At 34.4% G+C, this 18,052-nt stretch overlaps 1 protein-coding gene across 3 annotated transcripts; it reads left to right on the top strand.

Moving 5' to 3' along the window:
- Positions 1–7,493: 7,493 nt before the first annotated feature.
- LOC147392659 (putative methyltransferase At2g41040, chloroplastic) lies at positions 7,494–14,524 on the top strand. 3 transcript variants are annotated; one of them, XM_086456672.1, is made up of 9 exons: positions 7,494–7,739; positions 11,079–11,179; positions 11,280–11,420; positions 12,221–12,302; positions 12,517–12,710; positions 12,788–12,899; positions 13,106–13,225; positions 13,994–14,138; positions 14,307–14,524. In XM_086456672.1, the coding sequence occupies exons 1-8, from the start codon at positions 7,584–7,586 to the stop codon at positions 14,129–14,131; spliced, it is 1,044 nt and encodes a 347-aa protein (XP_086312798.1). In that variant the 5' UTR covers positions 7,494–7,583; the 3' UTR covers positions 14,132–14,138; positions 14,307–14,524. The 3 variants fall into 3 exon arrangements, with proteins under 3 accessions (XP_086312798.1, XP_086312797.1, XP_086312796.1); XM_086456671.1 differs by having other exon boundaries at positions 14,239–14,524; XM_086456670.1 differs by having other exon boundaries at positions 7,495–7,739; positions 14,230–14,524.
- The last annotated feature ends 3,528 nt before the right edge of the window (positions 14,525–18,052 follow it).

Below are 18,052 nucleotides of genomic sequence, written 5' to 3'. Positions count from 1 at the left end.
AGGGCTGTTTGAGAGGAGAAAAAAAGAAAAACACAAAGATATATAAATATATTGTATCTTTTATAGATATACTAGAGTCCGTACAACATCCTCTTTGGGGTAGGGCTGGCAACGGATGCTTATTGGTTTGGATACAGCAATATCTGAATTCGAATATAAATTTTTTATCTGATATCCAAATTCAAATTCGAATCCGACGGATGTTCTAAAACTCTATATGAATTCGAATCTGATTATCGTATCAGATATTGGATAATATCCAATTAGAATTCGAAATTTTTGTATTAAAAAAAAAAAACATAATTTTTCCTTATCCAACTGATTTTTCATTATAAAAATAAAAAAATAAATAAACTTATTATATATTATATTATTTATATAAAAAATAATATATATTATATATTATTTTGAATCGGATATTATCGGATTCGAAATGTTAATATCCGAATCCGTATCCGATAAGGATTCGAATATGTAAAACTATCCGAATTCGAATTAGATATTCGAAATTTTCGGATAATATCCAATTTTTTAAATTCGAATTCGAAACAGATTCGACTTTTCGACTATCCATTGACACCCATACTTTGGGGGTAAAGGGGGGTAAAAGAGACAAATAATAAAATTGGAGGGGTCTTATATACTTTTCAATAACAAACAATGATCCTTAAGCGTGACAGAGAAGAATATCCTTTGAAAACTAGATTCTTAATATTTAATTTCAATTAATATATGAAATTTATAGGATATAAAATTTTAAATATCAATCAAAACTTATTTATGGTTTATCACCTAAATCCATGACAAACCATGATCCTCAAGCATGATTGAGAAGGATATCCTTTGGAATCTTTAATCTCCAACCACACGAGCATAATAACAAGAGAACCATAGGCCAATCCTTACACACAAATCAAAGAGATTAGTGAAAATGTCTACCCAAAATGCTAGGGCTTAAATTGGATCAGACCCGATCCCGATTTGACGTTATTCATATATTCAAATCCAAATTTTTTTTTCATAATCTGAATCCATATCCAAACACTTGGGCCATCAAATTTCATAAAATTCGATGGACCAAGAAGTCAAATTGGCGTCGAATTTTTATTGTCAAAATTTTTTTTTCGACGGATCGAAACTGTCGAATTAATGAAAGATGAGAGAATTCGACAGTTCTAAGCCGTCAAATCTGGGAACATCAAGAATTTTGATAGTCCTAGACCGTCAAAATTTAGTTCCTAAGCCCGTCAATTTTTTTCTGTTGAATTTTCCAGTTTTCACGTAGTGAAATTTGACTTAAACCCTACTAGACAAAATCATATTTGTATCATTTTGTTTTCACTTAAACTAGATCCGACTGACCTAACCTGAATTGCTTGATTCAGATCGACTTGGGTCAGATAATTCTGAACTACCATTTTACATTTTTTCTACTATAGTTCTTTGTTAGTTGTTGTACTATTCTATTTTATCATTATAATCCTTTTATTTTATAAGAATTCATGCTGTATTAAAGTTGTAGAAATTGATATTTTGAAAAACTAACTAAAATTGTAATTTTCACATAATATCATTTGATTCGAAGCAGATTTAGGCTACAGAATGCTAGAGTTTCGTCCCATCTTAAAAATTAGAGTTTTGATAGGAACAACTCTTCTAAAATGAAATCATAGTTGTTCAATCGAAAATAAAATTTCATATGTCTGATATTTTTTAAATTATTAATAATTATAATTATAATAATTCCTACTATAGCACAAGCATGCAAATGAATAATATATATATATGACTAATGATAATTTGATGCTCTTTTTTTCAAATAGCAACCCCCCCCCTACGCTCTTGACCTGGCAGTTACAGAATCATAAATCTTTTCATGTGCAATCCAATGCAAAAGATCTACGATCCTGTGTTCGGGCGGGGAGGGGGAGGGGTCGTATGAAAAAAAAACGTCAAATCATCAATACTCTTCTTAATTTAGTCTGGTTTATAAAATGAATAATGATTTTCTAACAAGAAGTCTTCACTCAGTCAATATTCGACTGACGGCTGACATGGCATGGACATAGAACCATAGATCTATTTTATCAGGATACACAATTATAAAAGATGTGTGGTTGTGCATCCCAAGAAAACAGATCTATGATTTCGTGTCCATGCTACGTTAGTCCAGATTGACACAAGTGAAGACTTTCTAATTAGAAAATCAGGACTCTTTTAAAATTTACCAAATTATAGAGGAATGCAAGTCAAATAACCTATTTATTATATATTAAAATTTATGAGATTGTGACAAACTGGTTCTCTCTTCGAGACGTGGACACAAACCGAAGTTAAATATCAACTTGTGACCTTACAATCAAAACCTAATATGGCGACGCAGATCTATTATATCCTTCTAACACTAGCAATGCTTCTTAGAATTTACAAAAGCAAAGTAGGAACCCATCTCTTTAAACACTAACAAACAAAACGAGCCATGCACGCTCGTTGAAATGTCTTTGTTAACTCGTCAACGAAACAAACCCTAATAAGTTTGGGTGGCCATCTCCCTTTCTTGTTCCCTGTGTGTCTTCCCATACCTTTGTGTCAAAACCTTCACATGTTCTTGATAAGGGTTCACATGGATGTGTGCCCCCTCCTTGTACTAGCCCATTCTCGACATGGTCAGCCTTTATGGTGTGGCATGTCCAGCAAATTTGTTGTTGAATTACCATTCATGGGCCCAACCCGTCGGACTGTTTGATGTGACTCGACCCCACGGTTCCAAAGACCTAACTTGTGTGCTAGACAAAGCTTTCGGCCATTCACCAACTATTCTCACGGATTTAAAACTTGGTCGAATCCAAGTTGAATTGGGCAAGTTAGAATGTCTTGAAGGGCATTGAGCAAGTTTGCCATTGTGATCCTCACCTCATAAAATCAAACGATCAATGATTTTAATATCGATGAATTTTACTTGTTTAAGTAAATTTTATCTTTACTATTATAACAAGAGATGGTCGAACAAGTGATTCCACACCAAAAATACTCCTACATTTACCTTTAAACTACTTAATTATGAAAGTCATTTTCAATAAATTAAATGAAAAAGAATAATAATAAACTGACCCAAAGAAAGATGCACAAGTATACTCAAGTGACGTGGAATGTCATATAATCATAGACTTTTTTCCTCAATAGATTTTTGAGTCATGATTTTCTAACACCCCCTAACGTGGCTTGGCCTTGGGATATACAATTGTACATCCCCATAAATATGTGCAATTGTATATCCTGAGGAAAATAATCTATGATTCTAGCACATGCCATGTCATGGGGCATATGGGGGTGTGTGTCAGAGTGGGACGTCAGAAAATCATTATTTTAGATTTTTTCCTTGTGTACGTGGAGGGAAAAAATCTATGGTTTTGTGCACATACCACGTCAGTTGGTAGCTTTGAATATGTTTAATTTTTTGGGTCAATTTATCACGACTCGATGAAAAAATTACAATCTCAAAGCATTTACAAGGCTCAAACAACTTTAGTTGCCTGAGTTAATATTTTAAATAGCAGAAAAAGGCCATAACAATATAAAATTTCAATCTCACCCTTATAATTAATTTTTCAAAATTACAAAAATATTCTTCTATTATGTTATCTTCAAAATCCCCATAGTTAATATATTAAATTATAAAAAATACCTTTATCATATATAAAATGATAAAATATGTATAAAACTAGACTATCTATTTGAAATTTTAAAATAAATATAATTGTTTTTTAATCATACATAAATCTTAATTTTTGTAATACACGTGTGTTTACAGATACCATATACCATCTACCAGTATATTTAAACAAAATATATAGTATAGGTTACATAATTTCTTACATTTTATTGTATTGGAACATGGTTGATCCAAATCCAATGGGTTATCAAATTGGATTCGTATTGATCCAAGTAAAAAACTATTGAATCGAGATGGATCAGAGTTTGGGTATGATCCGATCCGATCCGATCCATTGACAGCCCTAAACCTAATGTCTTGCCTATAAGGTCCTAAAATCTATCAACATGAATCCAATGGCCTCCCACTAAACATATGTGTTCAAGTAAGGGTGAGTCTCTATCACAAGTTGCATTCATGGTTCTTTGATTTTGTGCAAAAACCCATTGATTCAGGCTGTCCAGAAAAGGAGGCTTGGATCAGATGCGTGGCTCATATCGAATAACCCTAACTATATATATTTTACTGATATTTGCTATTTTCATGGCCCACTAATCACAAATTTAGATGCCATTTAATAAGTATGAAACAAAATAGATGGTTGGATCTAAGTGTTTGATTTCCCTTGTTTCATGGGTTCATGGTCCCATTGTTGTTGGGTGGTAGTTGTGCATGTAATGATGGCATGATGAATCATATGTGTGTCAACCCGACCCATAAATATCGATGGAAGCAGACTTTGGTAATTGACTCGATTGATGGCAACTCGATGCATCTACTCAAAAGTTGACTTACGAGAAAATATTTTCTCAAGAAAATTATGTATATAAATTAAATTTCCTGTAAAATCTAATTAATATTGAATGCATCTACCATGATAATTCCACTCTTATCTATGACATAGTTTTGAAATTTCACTCGATTGTCTACAGAGTTAAGTCGAGTCAAATTGATTGACTTGCAAGTTGACTTGAACAATTCAAATAAAAATATATTAAATTTTTAAATACTAAAAACTATTTTAATAAATTTTGTATATTAAAAAAAAAAACTTGTTCTACATAAACATAATGTATATAGTCAAATAACTCGATCAAGTTTTTGACCCGAACCATTCTTCTATTCTCTCATCTTGAGGTGATAAATGTACAATAGATTTGCAAAAAAAAAGAAAGGATAATGGGGGTGTCCAAATTGACGTCCAACTGGGGGGATTGGATGAACCAGGCCGGAACCAAGGATATGGGACCCTCCCCCGGGCATGTGCAACGCACGCACATCACATGCACCAGGTAAGTGAGGGAACACCCTCGTGGGTGGCCCCGAGGAAATATTGCTCATACTAGGTATCAAACACAGCCTACGGACTCTCACTACTTAATGGATTCGAAATTGCCATTGAACCAACCCCTCAAGGTTAGCTGCATTTTTGTTGTTATACTATTATATTTTTTCTATATTGTTAATTTGTGATTTAAAAAAAAAATGGAGAGAGATAAAGAGAGAGAGAGAGTATTCTAATGTCATCATGTGGTTTAGTTCTTCTAAAAATGGGAAGGTTGGACCTTGTTCATTGATATGGGCTTGTGTTTGCTTTCATGTTAAAGCCCATCAGGGATTAGGTCTTCAAAAACTTTTGATGTGGTGGTTTTGGTCTGAACCTAAAGACTATTCACAATTGTAAAACGATTCATGGACCCTAGAATCAATTATTTTCAAAACCCATTTCCAAATACAACCACAAGACACGAATTTTAAGCCCATTGGTTCCATGATATGGACCCAATTCTTGTTGGACTTATTATTGATTTCTAAACCTTGGATCTGAAAAATGCTCAAAGTAATTTTTGCAATATAGAAAATGCATTGTGCCAATTGATGTAGAGGAGCGGAGCCCAATTAGTATATGAGAAAGCCCAGTCCGGGGGGGGGAGGTAAATGAGGCATGTAATTAGTTGAAAATATAGGGGTGTCTCAAAGTTCTACGGGGCACTTGCCTCCACCAACCCCACCTCTAGATGTGGGTTCCACAAGTTGTTGGAAAAATCAATCCTTCTTCTCTCGCTCTTCCTTTATGAATCTTAGCGGCCCCTCATATGCAATTACTCTGACAATCAGATCAATCATTAATCCGATAGTTTTTTTTTTTTTTTTTTAATCTTTTCATCAAAGATTGCACTAGAATTTCAACCTGGGCAGGTTGGAGGGTAAACTTAGGTTCAACCCAAGTAGCAAAACTCTCAACCCGTCCATCGAGCCTAATCTCACCAACCCGTGTTTGATCTTCTAAAATTTAGTTGAGTTTGGGTTAGGCCAAGTTATGTAATTTTGGGCAATTTTGTTGGTTTGGGTGGGTTGGGTTCGTTGAATAACCTTAATTTCATTTTGAATAGCAAATAAATTTTATATTTTAAAAAAGAAATACAATATCAAAAACAAAATCACTAGTAAATAAAATCATATATGACCATCAAATCTATCATTGAGAGAATATTTAGACAAACCATATTAAACCAATGCCCACATTAATAATATCCAATTTTCCAGAAAGCCATAATAATAAAATGGAATAAAAAAAAATCTATAATTAATATATATAGCATCGAGTTCGGATTGCTCGAATCTTGAATCCGAACTCAAATTGAGGTTGGGTTGAGATATATGACCCAGGCTCACACATCAATCAGATTGAGTTCAGGCCAACCTGCCTAGGTTGCAACCCTAGATTGCATACATTTTTCTCTTGCATACCTTATTTATATATTTTTACCCTCTCTTTTTTATTGTACCATTTCTTAACATGGTCATATCATTTCATCTTATCACATCATACTTGTTTGATGTCATTTCTTAGGGTTGCTTTTATACGTACTATGTGACTCATGTTGATTGACACGAGTGCCAGCTTGTCTATCAATTGTTCATGATATGTGCACGTCTTATCATCAGGTGATAGGCTTGGTGGTTTATACGTAGCACTGCCATCGTTGTTATGGTTGGGCATGCCCTCGTGATCCCACACGCTTCTATTAATTCATAATCACACATGGCATACCAGTTATGCTTTGACTAGAGAATCAAATCATGTTTCTAGGTCGCAATCTTGTATTGATGCCCAAATTTTATGCATCAATGGGTAAAAGACCACTCCATAGTGAGTTTAGTCAATTCGAGGCATTTAAGTTCTAGAGTCATGATAATCTAACTTGAAAAAGCGTACCTGATCTGTATGCAGTTGACGTGACAAGTGCACAGAACCGTAAATCTTTTTGTTCAGGGTATATAAGGAAAAAGTTCTATGGTTATGTGCACTTGCCTCGTTCAACTACATCTAGACCACATATATTTTAGCTAATCAATTTATTATTAGTCTAACTTCAACGACCCCATACCACTGTGGAAAAAGCCATTTCACATGAAATCATGACCCTATTTTAATCGGATCCAAATCGAATCTAATAACAATTGAATAAAATTCGATTTGAAAAAAAAAAAAAAAAAGGTAATTTATGTATAACAGATTATTCAATGGGGTTGATCCAAAACCGATCTGAATGAATTGGATTCGGGTCTGATCCGATCCATTGTCATCTGTACTTGCAAGAATAGGGCCAAAGACAAAAAGATTCACACAAATCGGGGGCTCTATTATATGCCACGTGGACTTAGATACATCCAATAACGTTTTGCTTTGTGTTGGTATTTCCACGTAACCAACATATAAACCAACAACTATAGTCCAAATCTCGAGGATCTTACTGAACTTAATTTTATTTTTTTTTGAAAGGTATCTTACTGAACTTACAGTGACGTAGTAGAGAGTGAGAGAGCGAAAGAAGAAGCAAAGAGAGAGAGAAATCGAAGATCCACAATGACCTTAGCATCGTTTCGTCCACTCCATCATAATTCCTTCCCAAAATACCCCTACTCTTGTTACAATTCACGTTCTTGTCCCCGTCTTCCATCGGTTCTCACCCTTCGGACTTCCTCTAGAATCCAAGCGAGTTCAGCAGTCGCTTTAGAACCTGTATTTCTTTCTCTCTCTTTCTCATCCTTCAAGAAATTCTATTATTTTGTTACTTTGATTTTATTTTCTTTGATATATTGTGTTGTTCGATTGTTCTTTTAGTTGATGTTATTGGATTCTAATTCAAGGAATTTTTAATTACTTGTAGTTTATTCTAAATTAATTAATTGATGAAAGATAAATAAATTAGGGTTTACAATTTTAGAATTTAGTTGGTGGCGGGTGTTTTCATCAGAGAGCTTTTATTGGCACCCCAACTTTTGCTTATTACACCCTAATTTATTAATTTATTTATCACACCCTAATTAAAGATTAAAACACACTCTTCAAACATTACATGGGTTCGGCCCAAATTATAAATCTCAACATTGTTAGAGATATTTTTTGTGATTACCTCGAGATCTGCAAGCACCTTGTGGGTAGACCTTCAATTCCTTGGAGCCCCCCCTTCTACTTGTTCCACAGAGTCTCTGATGCCAAAGTTAGACCACAGATTAAGAATATAGAGGGTTTAGGAGCAAGAATCTCATACCTCTTGTGGAGAGTCAAATCTGCAAGGCCTAGGATGGTGACACATGTCCTATAAGGATGCACATGATTCCAAGTTTAAGGTGTAAGGCATAGGTTGGGTATAAGGCATAAGGTCTGGTTGAGCCAAGCTCATAAGTCAAGTACCATAAGGCATAAGGTCGGGTTGAGCCAAGCTCATAAGTTGCGTACCAGAAGGCATAAAATTGGGGGAATCTTCTCTCAAACGGGGTGCCTTGGTAGATCACACAAAATCCTTGATTTGACGGGATTTGAACGTGATTTTGGAAGGATTTCATCGGTAGAAGGTTACCAAATAAGAAATGTCTCAAAAAGGATAAACTTCTAATATAAGAAGGTTGCTTTGAGGATAAGATAGAATATGAAACATCTAAAAGGGGATTCTATCCCATTCTCTATAAAAGGGCAACCACATGTTAATGAGAGGTGTAGAGGTATTTTTTGTGATTACCTTGAGATCTGCAAGCACCTTGTGGGTAGACTTTCAATTCCTTGGAGCTCCCCCTTCTACCTGTTCAAAAGAGCCTCCAATGCCAAAGTTAGACCTCAGAATAAGAATATAGAGGGTTTAAGAGCAAAAATCTCATACTTCTTGTTGAGGGTCAAATCTGCAAGACTCATAATGGTGACACATGTCCTATAGGGGGTTGAGCCAAGCTTATAAGTCGGGTACCAGAAGGCATAAGGTTGGGGGAATCTTCTCTCGAATTGGGTGTGTTGGTAGATTACGCAAAATCCCTAATTTGACGGGATTTAAACGTGATTTTGGAAGGATTTTGTCGGTAGAAGGTTACCAAATAAGAAATATCTCAAAAATGATAAATTTCTAATGTAGGAAGGTTGCTTAAAGAGGATAAGATCGAATAGGTAATGTTTAAAAGGGGATTCTATCATATTATTTATAAAAGGGCAACCACATGCTAATGAGAGGTGTAGAGATATTTTTTGTGATTACCTCGAGATTTGCAAGCACCTTGTGGGTAGATTTTCAATTCTTTGGAGCCCCCCCTTCTACCTGTTCAAAAGAGCTTCCGATGCCAAAGTTAGACCTTAGAATAAGAATATAGAGGGTTTAGGACAAGAATCTCATACCTCTCATTAGCATGTGGTTGTCATTTTATAGAGAATAGGATAGAATCCCTTTTAGACGTTTCCTATTCCATCTTATCCTCCATAAGCAACCTTCCTACATTAGAAGTTCATATTTTTTTAGCCATTTTTTATTTGGTAACCTTCTAACAATGAAATCCTTCCAAAATCACGTTTAAATCCCGTTAATTTAGGAATTTTGCGCGATCTACCAAGGCACACCGTTCGAGAGAAGATTTCCTCGACCTTATGCCTTTTGGTACCCGACCTATGAGCTTGGCTCAACCTGACCTTATGCCTTATGCCTTATGGTACCCGACCTATGAGTTTGGCTTATCCCGACCTTATGCCTTATACCCTGACCTTATACTTGAGCTTTAAACCTGGAACCACGTGTATCCCTATAGGATATGTGTCACCATCCTGGGTCTTGCAGATTTGACCCTCTACAATTATAACACTTATTCAAACAATTTCAGTAGTTGTTTACAATTAGTATTAGACTTCTATAAAATCCTAAACCTAAAAATTAGATATCTAACCAAAAAAAGAGAGCTTTTATTGGCACCCCAACTTTTACTTATTCTCAACCATTCACTTATTTATTTGGTTAAATCTTCATTTTGTGCATTGAATATGACGAAATTCCGAGTTCGGTACATTGTTCATTTTAAATCCCAAACATGCATTTGTCATTTTTATAACCTACGAACTCGTAAGTTCGTCACTTTTAATATCTACGAAATCGTAGATATACCAGCAAATTCAGTGATTATAAAAGTGACAAATTCACTCAAAATGTATGTTTTGGGAATTAAAATGAACAGTGTACCGGAATTGGAATTTGGACATAAGTCACGCACGTTTTGGAAAAAATCCCAATTTATTTTTAATTAGGGTGTAATAAGTAAAAGTCGGGGTGCCAATAGTAGCTCTTTTTTATTTTTATTAGTTATCGTAAAAAAAATAAAAATAAAAAAAACTTAGTAATCGTCATTTATTCAAAACCAGGTGGGGTTTTTTTGATAGAATTGATGCCAAAATTTTGGAAAAACGTGTAATCTGTGGTTCCTTAACATACATACATATACTCATACAACACACACATAACATAGACACATATATCCATGCATATATACATACATACAAGTATCTAATATTCTAGTCATGCCATGCCATTTATATACCTATGTGATCTATGAGAAATGCATGCATACATACATAACATAACATAACATAGACACGTATATCCATGCATACATGCATACATGCATAATAATGGTGCTCAAAGCCTCAGACATGTGTCGACATGCTTTGGACAGCGAGTTTCTACATGGAATCTATGAACATTTCATTTATTTATGTAGTTAGTTTCATGAAGTGGGTGTAGGTTGGGGAGGGAACTCTGGTCAGGAACGGGGAAGCATATCTTGCAAACCAGTTTTAATCAAATTATTTTAGGAAGTGAGAGCGAGCTTAGGAAGTGAGAGAGGGAGCGGAAACAATACTTAGCATAGAAGTTTTCTGCATTTATATGTACACTTAATAGGTATACCAAATTATCCATTATAGTGCTAAATTACTGATGATGGAGTTGAATAGCAGTTTGGACTGATTTTTGCGGTTTCTGTATAAAATTAATTATGCATTTTATGTTATTTATAATTTTATATTGGGATGAACAAAACTTTGCATTTTCAGGATTCAAGTACTCAATACAGTATTACCGCAGAATCTGACATATTTGCATGCCCAATTTGTTATGAACCACTAGTGAGGAAAGGCCCTCCAGGCTTAAACGTGTAAGTTAGTACACATAGTGAAATATGTAGATCTTTGACTATTTCATTCAGGCACATTTGATCTTGTATGGGTTTAATCTAGAAATTGGGTCGACTACAGGCCAGCAATATACAGGTCTGGCTTCAAATGTGAGAAATGCAATAAGCCATACTCCAGCAAAGACTTCTTTCTGGATCTTACTGTTACTTCTGGAACAAAGGAGTACACCGAATTCAAACCAAATAGGACTGAGCTATTCAGGTGTGAGAAATTTTTTGTTCGTATTCATAAATTAGCATGTACAAAATTTGAATATTTCAGTTGTATCTTGTTATTTCTTATCTCTAGGTTTAATTGTCTTCTTATAGTCAAAGTCAAGTTTTTAACTTTTATTTTGATGTTTATTTTGATTAGCTGAGAAATGGAATTATAATTTTTGGAAATATTAGAAATATAGGAATCATAGAAAGACAGGAAATAGGTATTACATGTTTTGGAAATTTTAAAATGGGTCATAACTCATAGCTCATTAGACTACAATAATGAATAAACAACCATGTAGTGTAAGTACAGCAAGATCACTATAGGGAATTTTAACCGTTATGGTTGGTACTTTGGCAGGAAGAAACGTAGTTCCGTCTAATCCCTTTTAAACATTGGAGAGAAGGATCATTTGGAGATATCTTAATATCCAATGACTATGATTAGAAATAAAGATTTTGTTGAATTTGAAGAAAAAAAAGAACAGTGTGCCATGTTGCTACCTTCAATACTGCAAAAAAAACCCCAAAAAGATAAATGTCAATGTTACATGGCTTATACCATTTATCAGTGAATTATATGAATATTTACAATTTCTTTCAATGCAAGTAATTGTGACTCACGAGAGCTTAGGACTGATTGTCTCAAACTCATTGATAGTTAACAATTTTGGTTTACAATAAATTGATGGTAGTTCGTTCCTTTTGAAGTTTAAATTTTATTTCACATTTAGTTCATGTAATGATGTAAATAAATTCTCACATTATAGTTGGTTTTTTCTTCCCTCTCATGTATTTTAGGAGCCCGCTTGTTTCATTCTTGTATGAAAGAGGGTGGCGTCAAAATTTTAACCTGAGTGGCTTTCCTGGTCCTGACGAAGAGGTGGTCTTCCCCTTTTTGATGTGACATGGTCTCTTTACTTAAAGATTTATCAACCTTATCTTTTATATTTCATTATATTTTAATTATTTATTTAAAAAAGTTGAACTATTTATGGGAATAAATTTCCTTGGAAGCTTTAATTTCTTATCAAGTGTTGCTATACAAATTGGAGAACTTGTTATATATCGGAAATTATGTTCAAACATTTGTGCAGTTTAAAATGGCTCAAGAGTACTTCAAACCTGCAGAAGGTGGACTGCTTATAGATGTCAGCTGTGGTAGCGGCTTGTTTTCAAGAAAATTTGCAAAATCTGGGATCTACTCTGGAGTTATTGCTTTGGATTTTTCTGAGAATATGCTTCGCCAGTGTTACGATTTCATTAAAAAAGACGATACTATTTTGAATGAGTAAGTTTTCTATCTTAGGTTCAATAGATGAAAATAGAGTTTTAACCAATGTGTGATTTTTTTTCGGGAATTTGCAGAAATCTTGCTCTTGTAAGGGCTGATGTTTCGAGGCTCCCCTTTCCATCAGGTTCAGTTGACGCTGTTCATGCTGGTGCAGCCTTGCATTGTTGGCCATCTCCTTCCAATGCAGTTAAGTATTGTTTCATTCTTCGATTTCTCCGTGGAAGATTTATGAATAACATATTGTATCCCACGAGTATACTTCTGTTGCATCCATGCCCACACATAATAGTTCCTGACTGAGGACCCCCTTTTCTGGTAATAAATTTACTTCAACCTGAAATGATAATAAACTCAAATTGTTCCTTCAATCCATTCTGTTTGATGTAAAACAGGTCGCTGAAATCAGTCGTATTTTGAGAAGCGGTGGCGTCTTTGTAGGAACCACATTCTTAGCAAATGCCTTTTCTAATTCTAATCGATTCTCTTCAGGGATATTAAGACCCTTCAGACAGGTAATTCTCTTTCTCATTTCCTACTTATTATTGCCTTTATCCATAAAAATAAAAATTTGTTTCTTGGAGTAACTCTCTGTCTTCCCAATGTGTGCAATACTTTTGAATGTGAGTTCATCAACTTAGGCTGCCCATGCACTACGCCATGGTCTTGAAGTGCCCTATCTCAAGAATTAAAATATGAACAAAGAAATAAAATACAACGAGAGTAAATCAAACTAGGAGTATCGTGAAGAGAGCCACATACTTCTAGATGTTTTAAAATTGTGATCAAGGGAAGTGGCCTAACACATTTTTTTTTTCTCTCTCACAAGATCTCTTCAATTCAGGAACCCCCTTGCATGCATTGGGGAGTTGGGCCTACACATTTGACAGGGAAATGCTTACCATAGTTAGCAATTTTTTTATTGAGCCCTGCACATTTGGTGCATGTGAGGTGTGGGAGGGGGTAACTCACCATTCTCCCTAAAAGATCTCATATGCTAAAAACTGACCTGATTGGATGCCATAAACATTCATTCAATTGTCATTGATTTAGTGACAATTTTTTTCTTTTAATTTATCGTGGCTATCCCCACCCTTGCGGGTGTGACTAATCCCGTGGTCACACTCACCGCACCTTGGAGGGTGGCCCCAAGAAATTCATAGCTTCATGGGATGTCGAACACTTGACCTACTCTTCCTGAGGAGCTTATCAAGGCTCGGCTTGCAACTAGGCCAACCCCTTGGGGTTAGTTTGACCATGGTTATTATGTGACTTGATGGCAGACGGTGCAGCTGACAAACAGCAGCTATAACAATCTGACTGAAGAGGAGATAGAAGACTTGTGCCTATCGTGTGGTCTTACAAACTATTCAAGCAAAGTACAGCAAGCCTTCATCATGTTTTCTGCACAGAAGCCTTGAGAACAAGGTTGGTTTCCTTCATAAATCATTTCCAAAACTGTTTATTAGTCCTTGTGTAGTTGCTATGTAAGATAATTTCATTCTTTCTTTGATGTTAGGTGAATTAGGAACTTTAGGCCTAAAAGAGCTTGGTAGACTTCAGATGCTAGTCTCACTATATCATTAAATATGCTAGGAAGCTGTAATACCAATCGATAAAGTTTTCGGCCCAGCATGCGGAGACTGCCCCGTATCGGAAACTTTCCGAAAGGATATATTCCAAAGAAATCTATAATACAGATATAATTTGTGTATTTGATTCATTGCATCTTTATTGGAAATTTTTTGGATCTAATGGAAATTCAATTAAAATTAATAGATAAAAATAAAAGTTGAGAACAACTTTGGTGATAATTTTTGAAGTTCTTGTTTGATTTAATTATGAAATTGTATCTAATTTGAATGTTGGAGTGTCTGTGTCATGGCATTCCATTGACGGGGGATAAAATAATCTAGAGATGAATAATGTGATACAAATCTCAAGCCTCCTTGACACCAAACCCAATTGGGTTCTAGCCCAAACCTAGCCCATCCTTCTGGGCCAAATCCGGGTCCACTAATAAGGCTTATTTACGGGCTAGGTCCCACTTTGAAATATATTGATTTGGGCATGGTCCTGCTTGATAATTAAATGAGCCTTGTAACCAAACAAGTCCATGCAAGCTGGGCCATGCCAAATTGTGGCCCATTGACCATTTTGAGCTGTAATTTTGCTATGTGACCTAGGGCTGGCAATGATCCAAAATATACCAATCTCTGAACTGATCCGATCCAAAAAACATGAAAATCAGATTTTTCGAATTGGATCCGGATTGGAATCTTAGATCCGAACATATTTTAATAAATTTTTTATTCTTAATTTCATATAAATAAACATAGATAAAACGTTTTAGTCTTTTTGTTTTCCCTCTAGTTGGAAATTATATTTTTTAAATCTTTTGAGCGTTGATCATTTAAAAATAAGACATGTTCGGATCAAGGATGAAATGAAATGGATCAACATATTCATTAATCCATTCGGTCGGATCGGGTACATTGTTTAAAAAAAATTGGATCAATATCGGAGTGGTACTGATCCGAACTGAACCGATCCATTGCCAGCCCGTATGTCAAGCCTGGTACACCCAACTTGTCACGTGTTCTCCATATAAGAGTGGGTCCCATGCCATTTATCTTCAAGAGGCACAAAAAAAGCCCCTCATTTCAATTTATTGTGTCCCTTGTTCACTTTATTTGTAGATAAAGGGTTCTAGTGTACAAATCATTTTGGACGATTTCGTATCCAACAACCAATGAGATAGTGACGTGTGTGATGAGGAGGTTGAGTTATCAAGTAAATTAGATTTTTCCTTTTGGATTACAAATAGGGAAAAATAAAAGAAAAGGGATCCCTTTCCCTGAGATATCAAATTATGCTCTTTTTATCCAATGTGATCGAATATTATAATTTTTCAAAGATGAAATTAAATAAGGATAATCATAGTGTTCACCATATTGGAGACCAAGCATCTTAACATCATTAGAGAAAGTTAAGTGGCTTGAAATTTAACAAAATAATTTAGGGGTAAAATGATAATTTTATTTTATTGTACTTTCCCAACATTAATGAGAGAAAAAAGAAGTGGTTTTCAATTTACTAAATAAATACCTTTGGAATAGGTTTTGTTTGGATTGAGAAAAGTCTAGAGAAGAGAAAATCAATTTCTCTCCACCATATTTGGAGTGACAGGCATGGTTTTTAAACTTGTCCGAGATCGAGACGTATCGCTCGAGTTAACTCGGTATCATAGTTGAACGAGACCAACTCACAAAGTCATATTTTGATCAAGTTTTACGTCTCACAGTCATGGTTTTTAAACTTGTCCGAGACCGAGACGTACCAGCCGAGTTAACTCGGTATCGCAACCTAACGAGACCAACTCACAATGTGACATGAGACGACAGCGTATCGTGAGATAATCGAGTCGTCTCGGATGATATTTTCGCAAAACTCGGGCGATACAAACAGGATATACGAGACAGCAAAGATATTATGTTAACTTGCGAGACAAACGAGTTGTATCAGACAAGATTTTCAAAATCTCGTCCGAGTTAACCGAGATAATTGAATTTTATCTCAATTATCAATTATTTCACCCCCAAATCAATTTTCCTCCATTATTTCTTCATTTTCTCTATCAAGTGAAAAAAAGAAGGTAAGATTTTGGGAGCAAACTTCATTTTCTCCATCAAGTTAAGCCTCATCCTCCATTATTTCACCCCTCAAATTAATTTTCCTCTATTTTTTCTTCATCTTCTCCACCAAGTGAAGAAAAAAAGTCAAGGGTTTGGAAAAAAATTTATCTTCTTCATCCGATTCAAAAATAAATCGAAGTGAAAGGTGGATTTACTCAAATCAAGTAAGATTTAGCTTCTTCCATGTAATGTGTATGTGATTTTAATTTGTTATCAAATATATCTAATTAATCATTTTTCGATTTAATTTTTTATTCAAAATATTTTTTTGTAGGTGAGTAGGTTACATGTTCTATCGGATATCGGTGCAAATTTTAACTCATCTCATTGTGATTTTTCACTTTCATGATTTTTATTTTTACAAGTCTTTCTTAGTTAATGTTTGCCTTAGATTCGAATTACTCTAAATTCAAATTGAGTGTTATTAATGTATTTAAATTATTTTTGCATGTATGAACCTATTCATTATCATTTATTTACATTTTATCGAATTAAAATTAGTGTTTTAATTGATATTTTTAATGGTAAGTTTGGTGCTCTTTAAATATAGTGTTTGAAAAATAAGTTTGGTGCACTTGTGCAATGAAAATGAAACAACGTAATAATATAAATATTTAATTTATTTATTTTGATAGGTATATTATGATTTTTTTTTTTAATTTTATATTATTTTTTGGGTTCATTTTTTAATAGGAATCAATTCTGAATTTTTCCTGAATTTTTCAAATTTTTTCAAATTTTTTAAATGGTTAAAAACCATTGTCTCAATGTCAAACGAGACGAGACGTATCGTCCGAGTCAACTCGGTATCAGAAGTGAACGAGACGATACCAAATACCGAGTTTAAAAACCATGCTCACAGTGTAATTTTTTGAATTATCTCACGAGACATCTCAAACGTATCGGAAAACTCATTCGAGACGACTTGGTATCAGAGCTGAACGAGACGAGACGCGATACCGAGTTTAAAAACCATGGTGACAGGAGAGATGTTGGGACAACTTTGAAATTTTAAAATATCTTAATAGTGATGTAGGGGCAGAGATGAAATTATAAAATATTTTAAAGGGATTACTCTCCTCTTCTCTCCATTTTTGGAAAGATAAAAAACTTATCTTTTTTTTTTTCTTTCTTCTCTTCAATTCTTTCTCTTCTCTCCCCACTTAACAATCCAAACAAGAGAAATGGAGTGAAATTCATTTATTTTCTCTTCTCTTCTCTCAATCCAAACACAGCGTAAAAGTTTTGGTGAAAAATGAAATTTCAAGATTCCCCTCTATTGTAACTTTCTTGACTGTTTTTTGACTTGAAAACTTAATTTCAAGTTGCCTTAGAAGATAAGTGTTCTCAAGTTTATATTTTATATATAATTATCAAACTATAAAAGAGAGAAATTGAACAATGGTGTTAGGTGATACACTTGAGATAAAAACTAAGAAAATAATTTTCTTATGGGATGAGACTTAAGCTTGATTCTTTTATATTGATAATTAGATTACACATGAAAAGTTTAACGGAAAATGAGTTTTCCAAGAAAATGTGATTTTTAGGTATATATAATTACTTATTTTTCCACTCAATGTCCTCAAAAAATGAAGAGTCTTGATTTTCTAACGCCCCCTCTAATACCTGACCCCATGGCATGGG

This window comes from Akebia trifoliata, chromosome 10, assembly GCF_017979445.1.
Source record: "Akebia trifoliata isolate Shusen 1 chromosome 10, ASM1797944v1, whole genome shotgun sequence".
Lineage (NCBI taxonomy): Eukaryota > Viridiplantae > Streptophyta > Magnoliopsida > Ranunculales > Lardizabalaceae > Akebia > Akebia trifoliata.
This window is presented reverse-complemented; position numbering and strand designations above follow the sequence as displayed.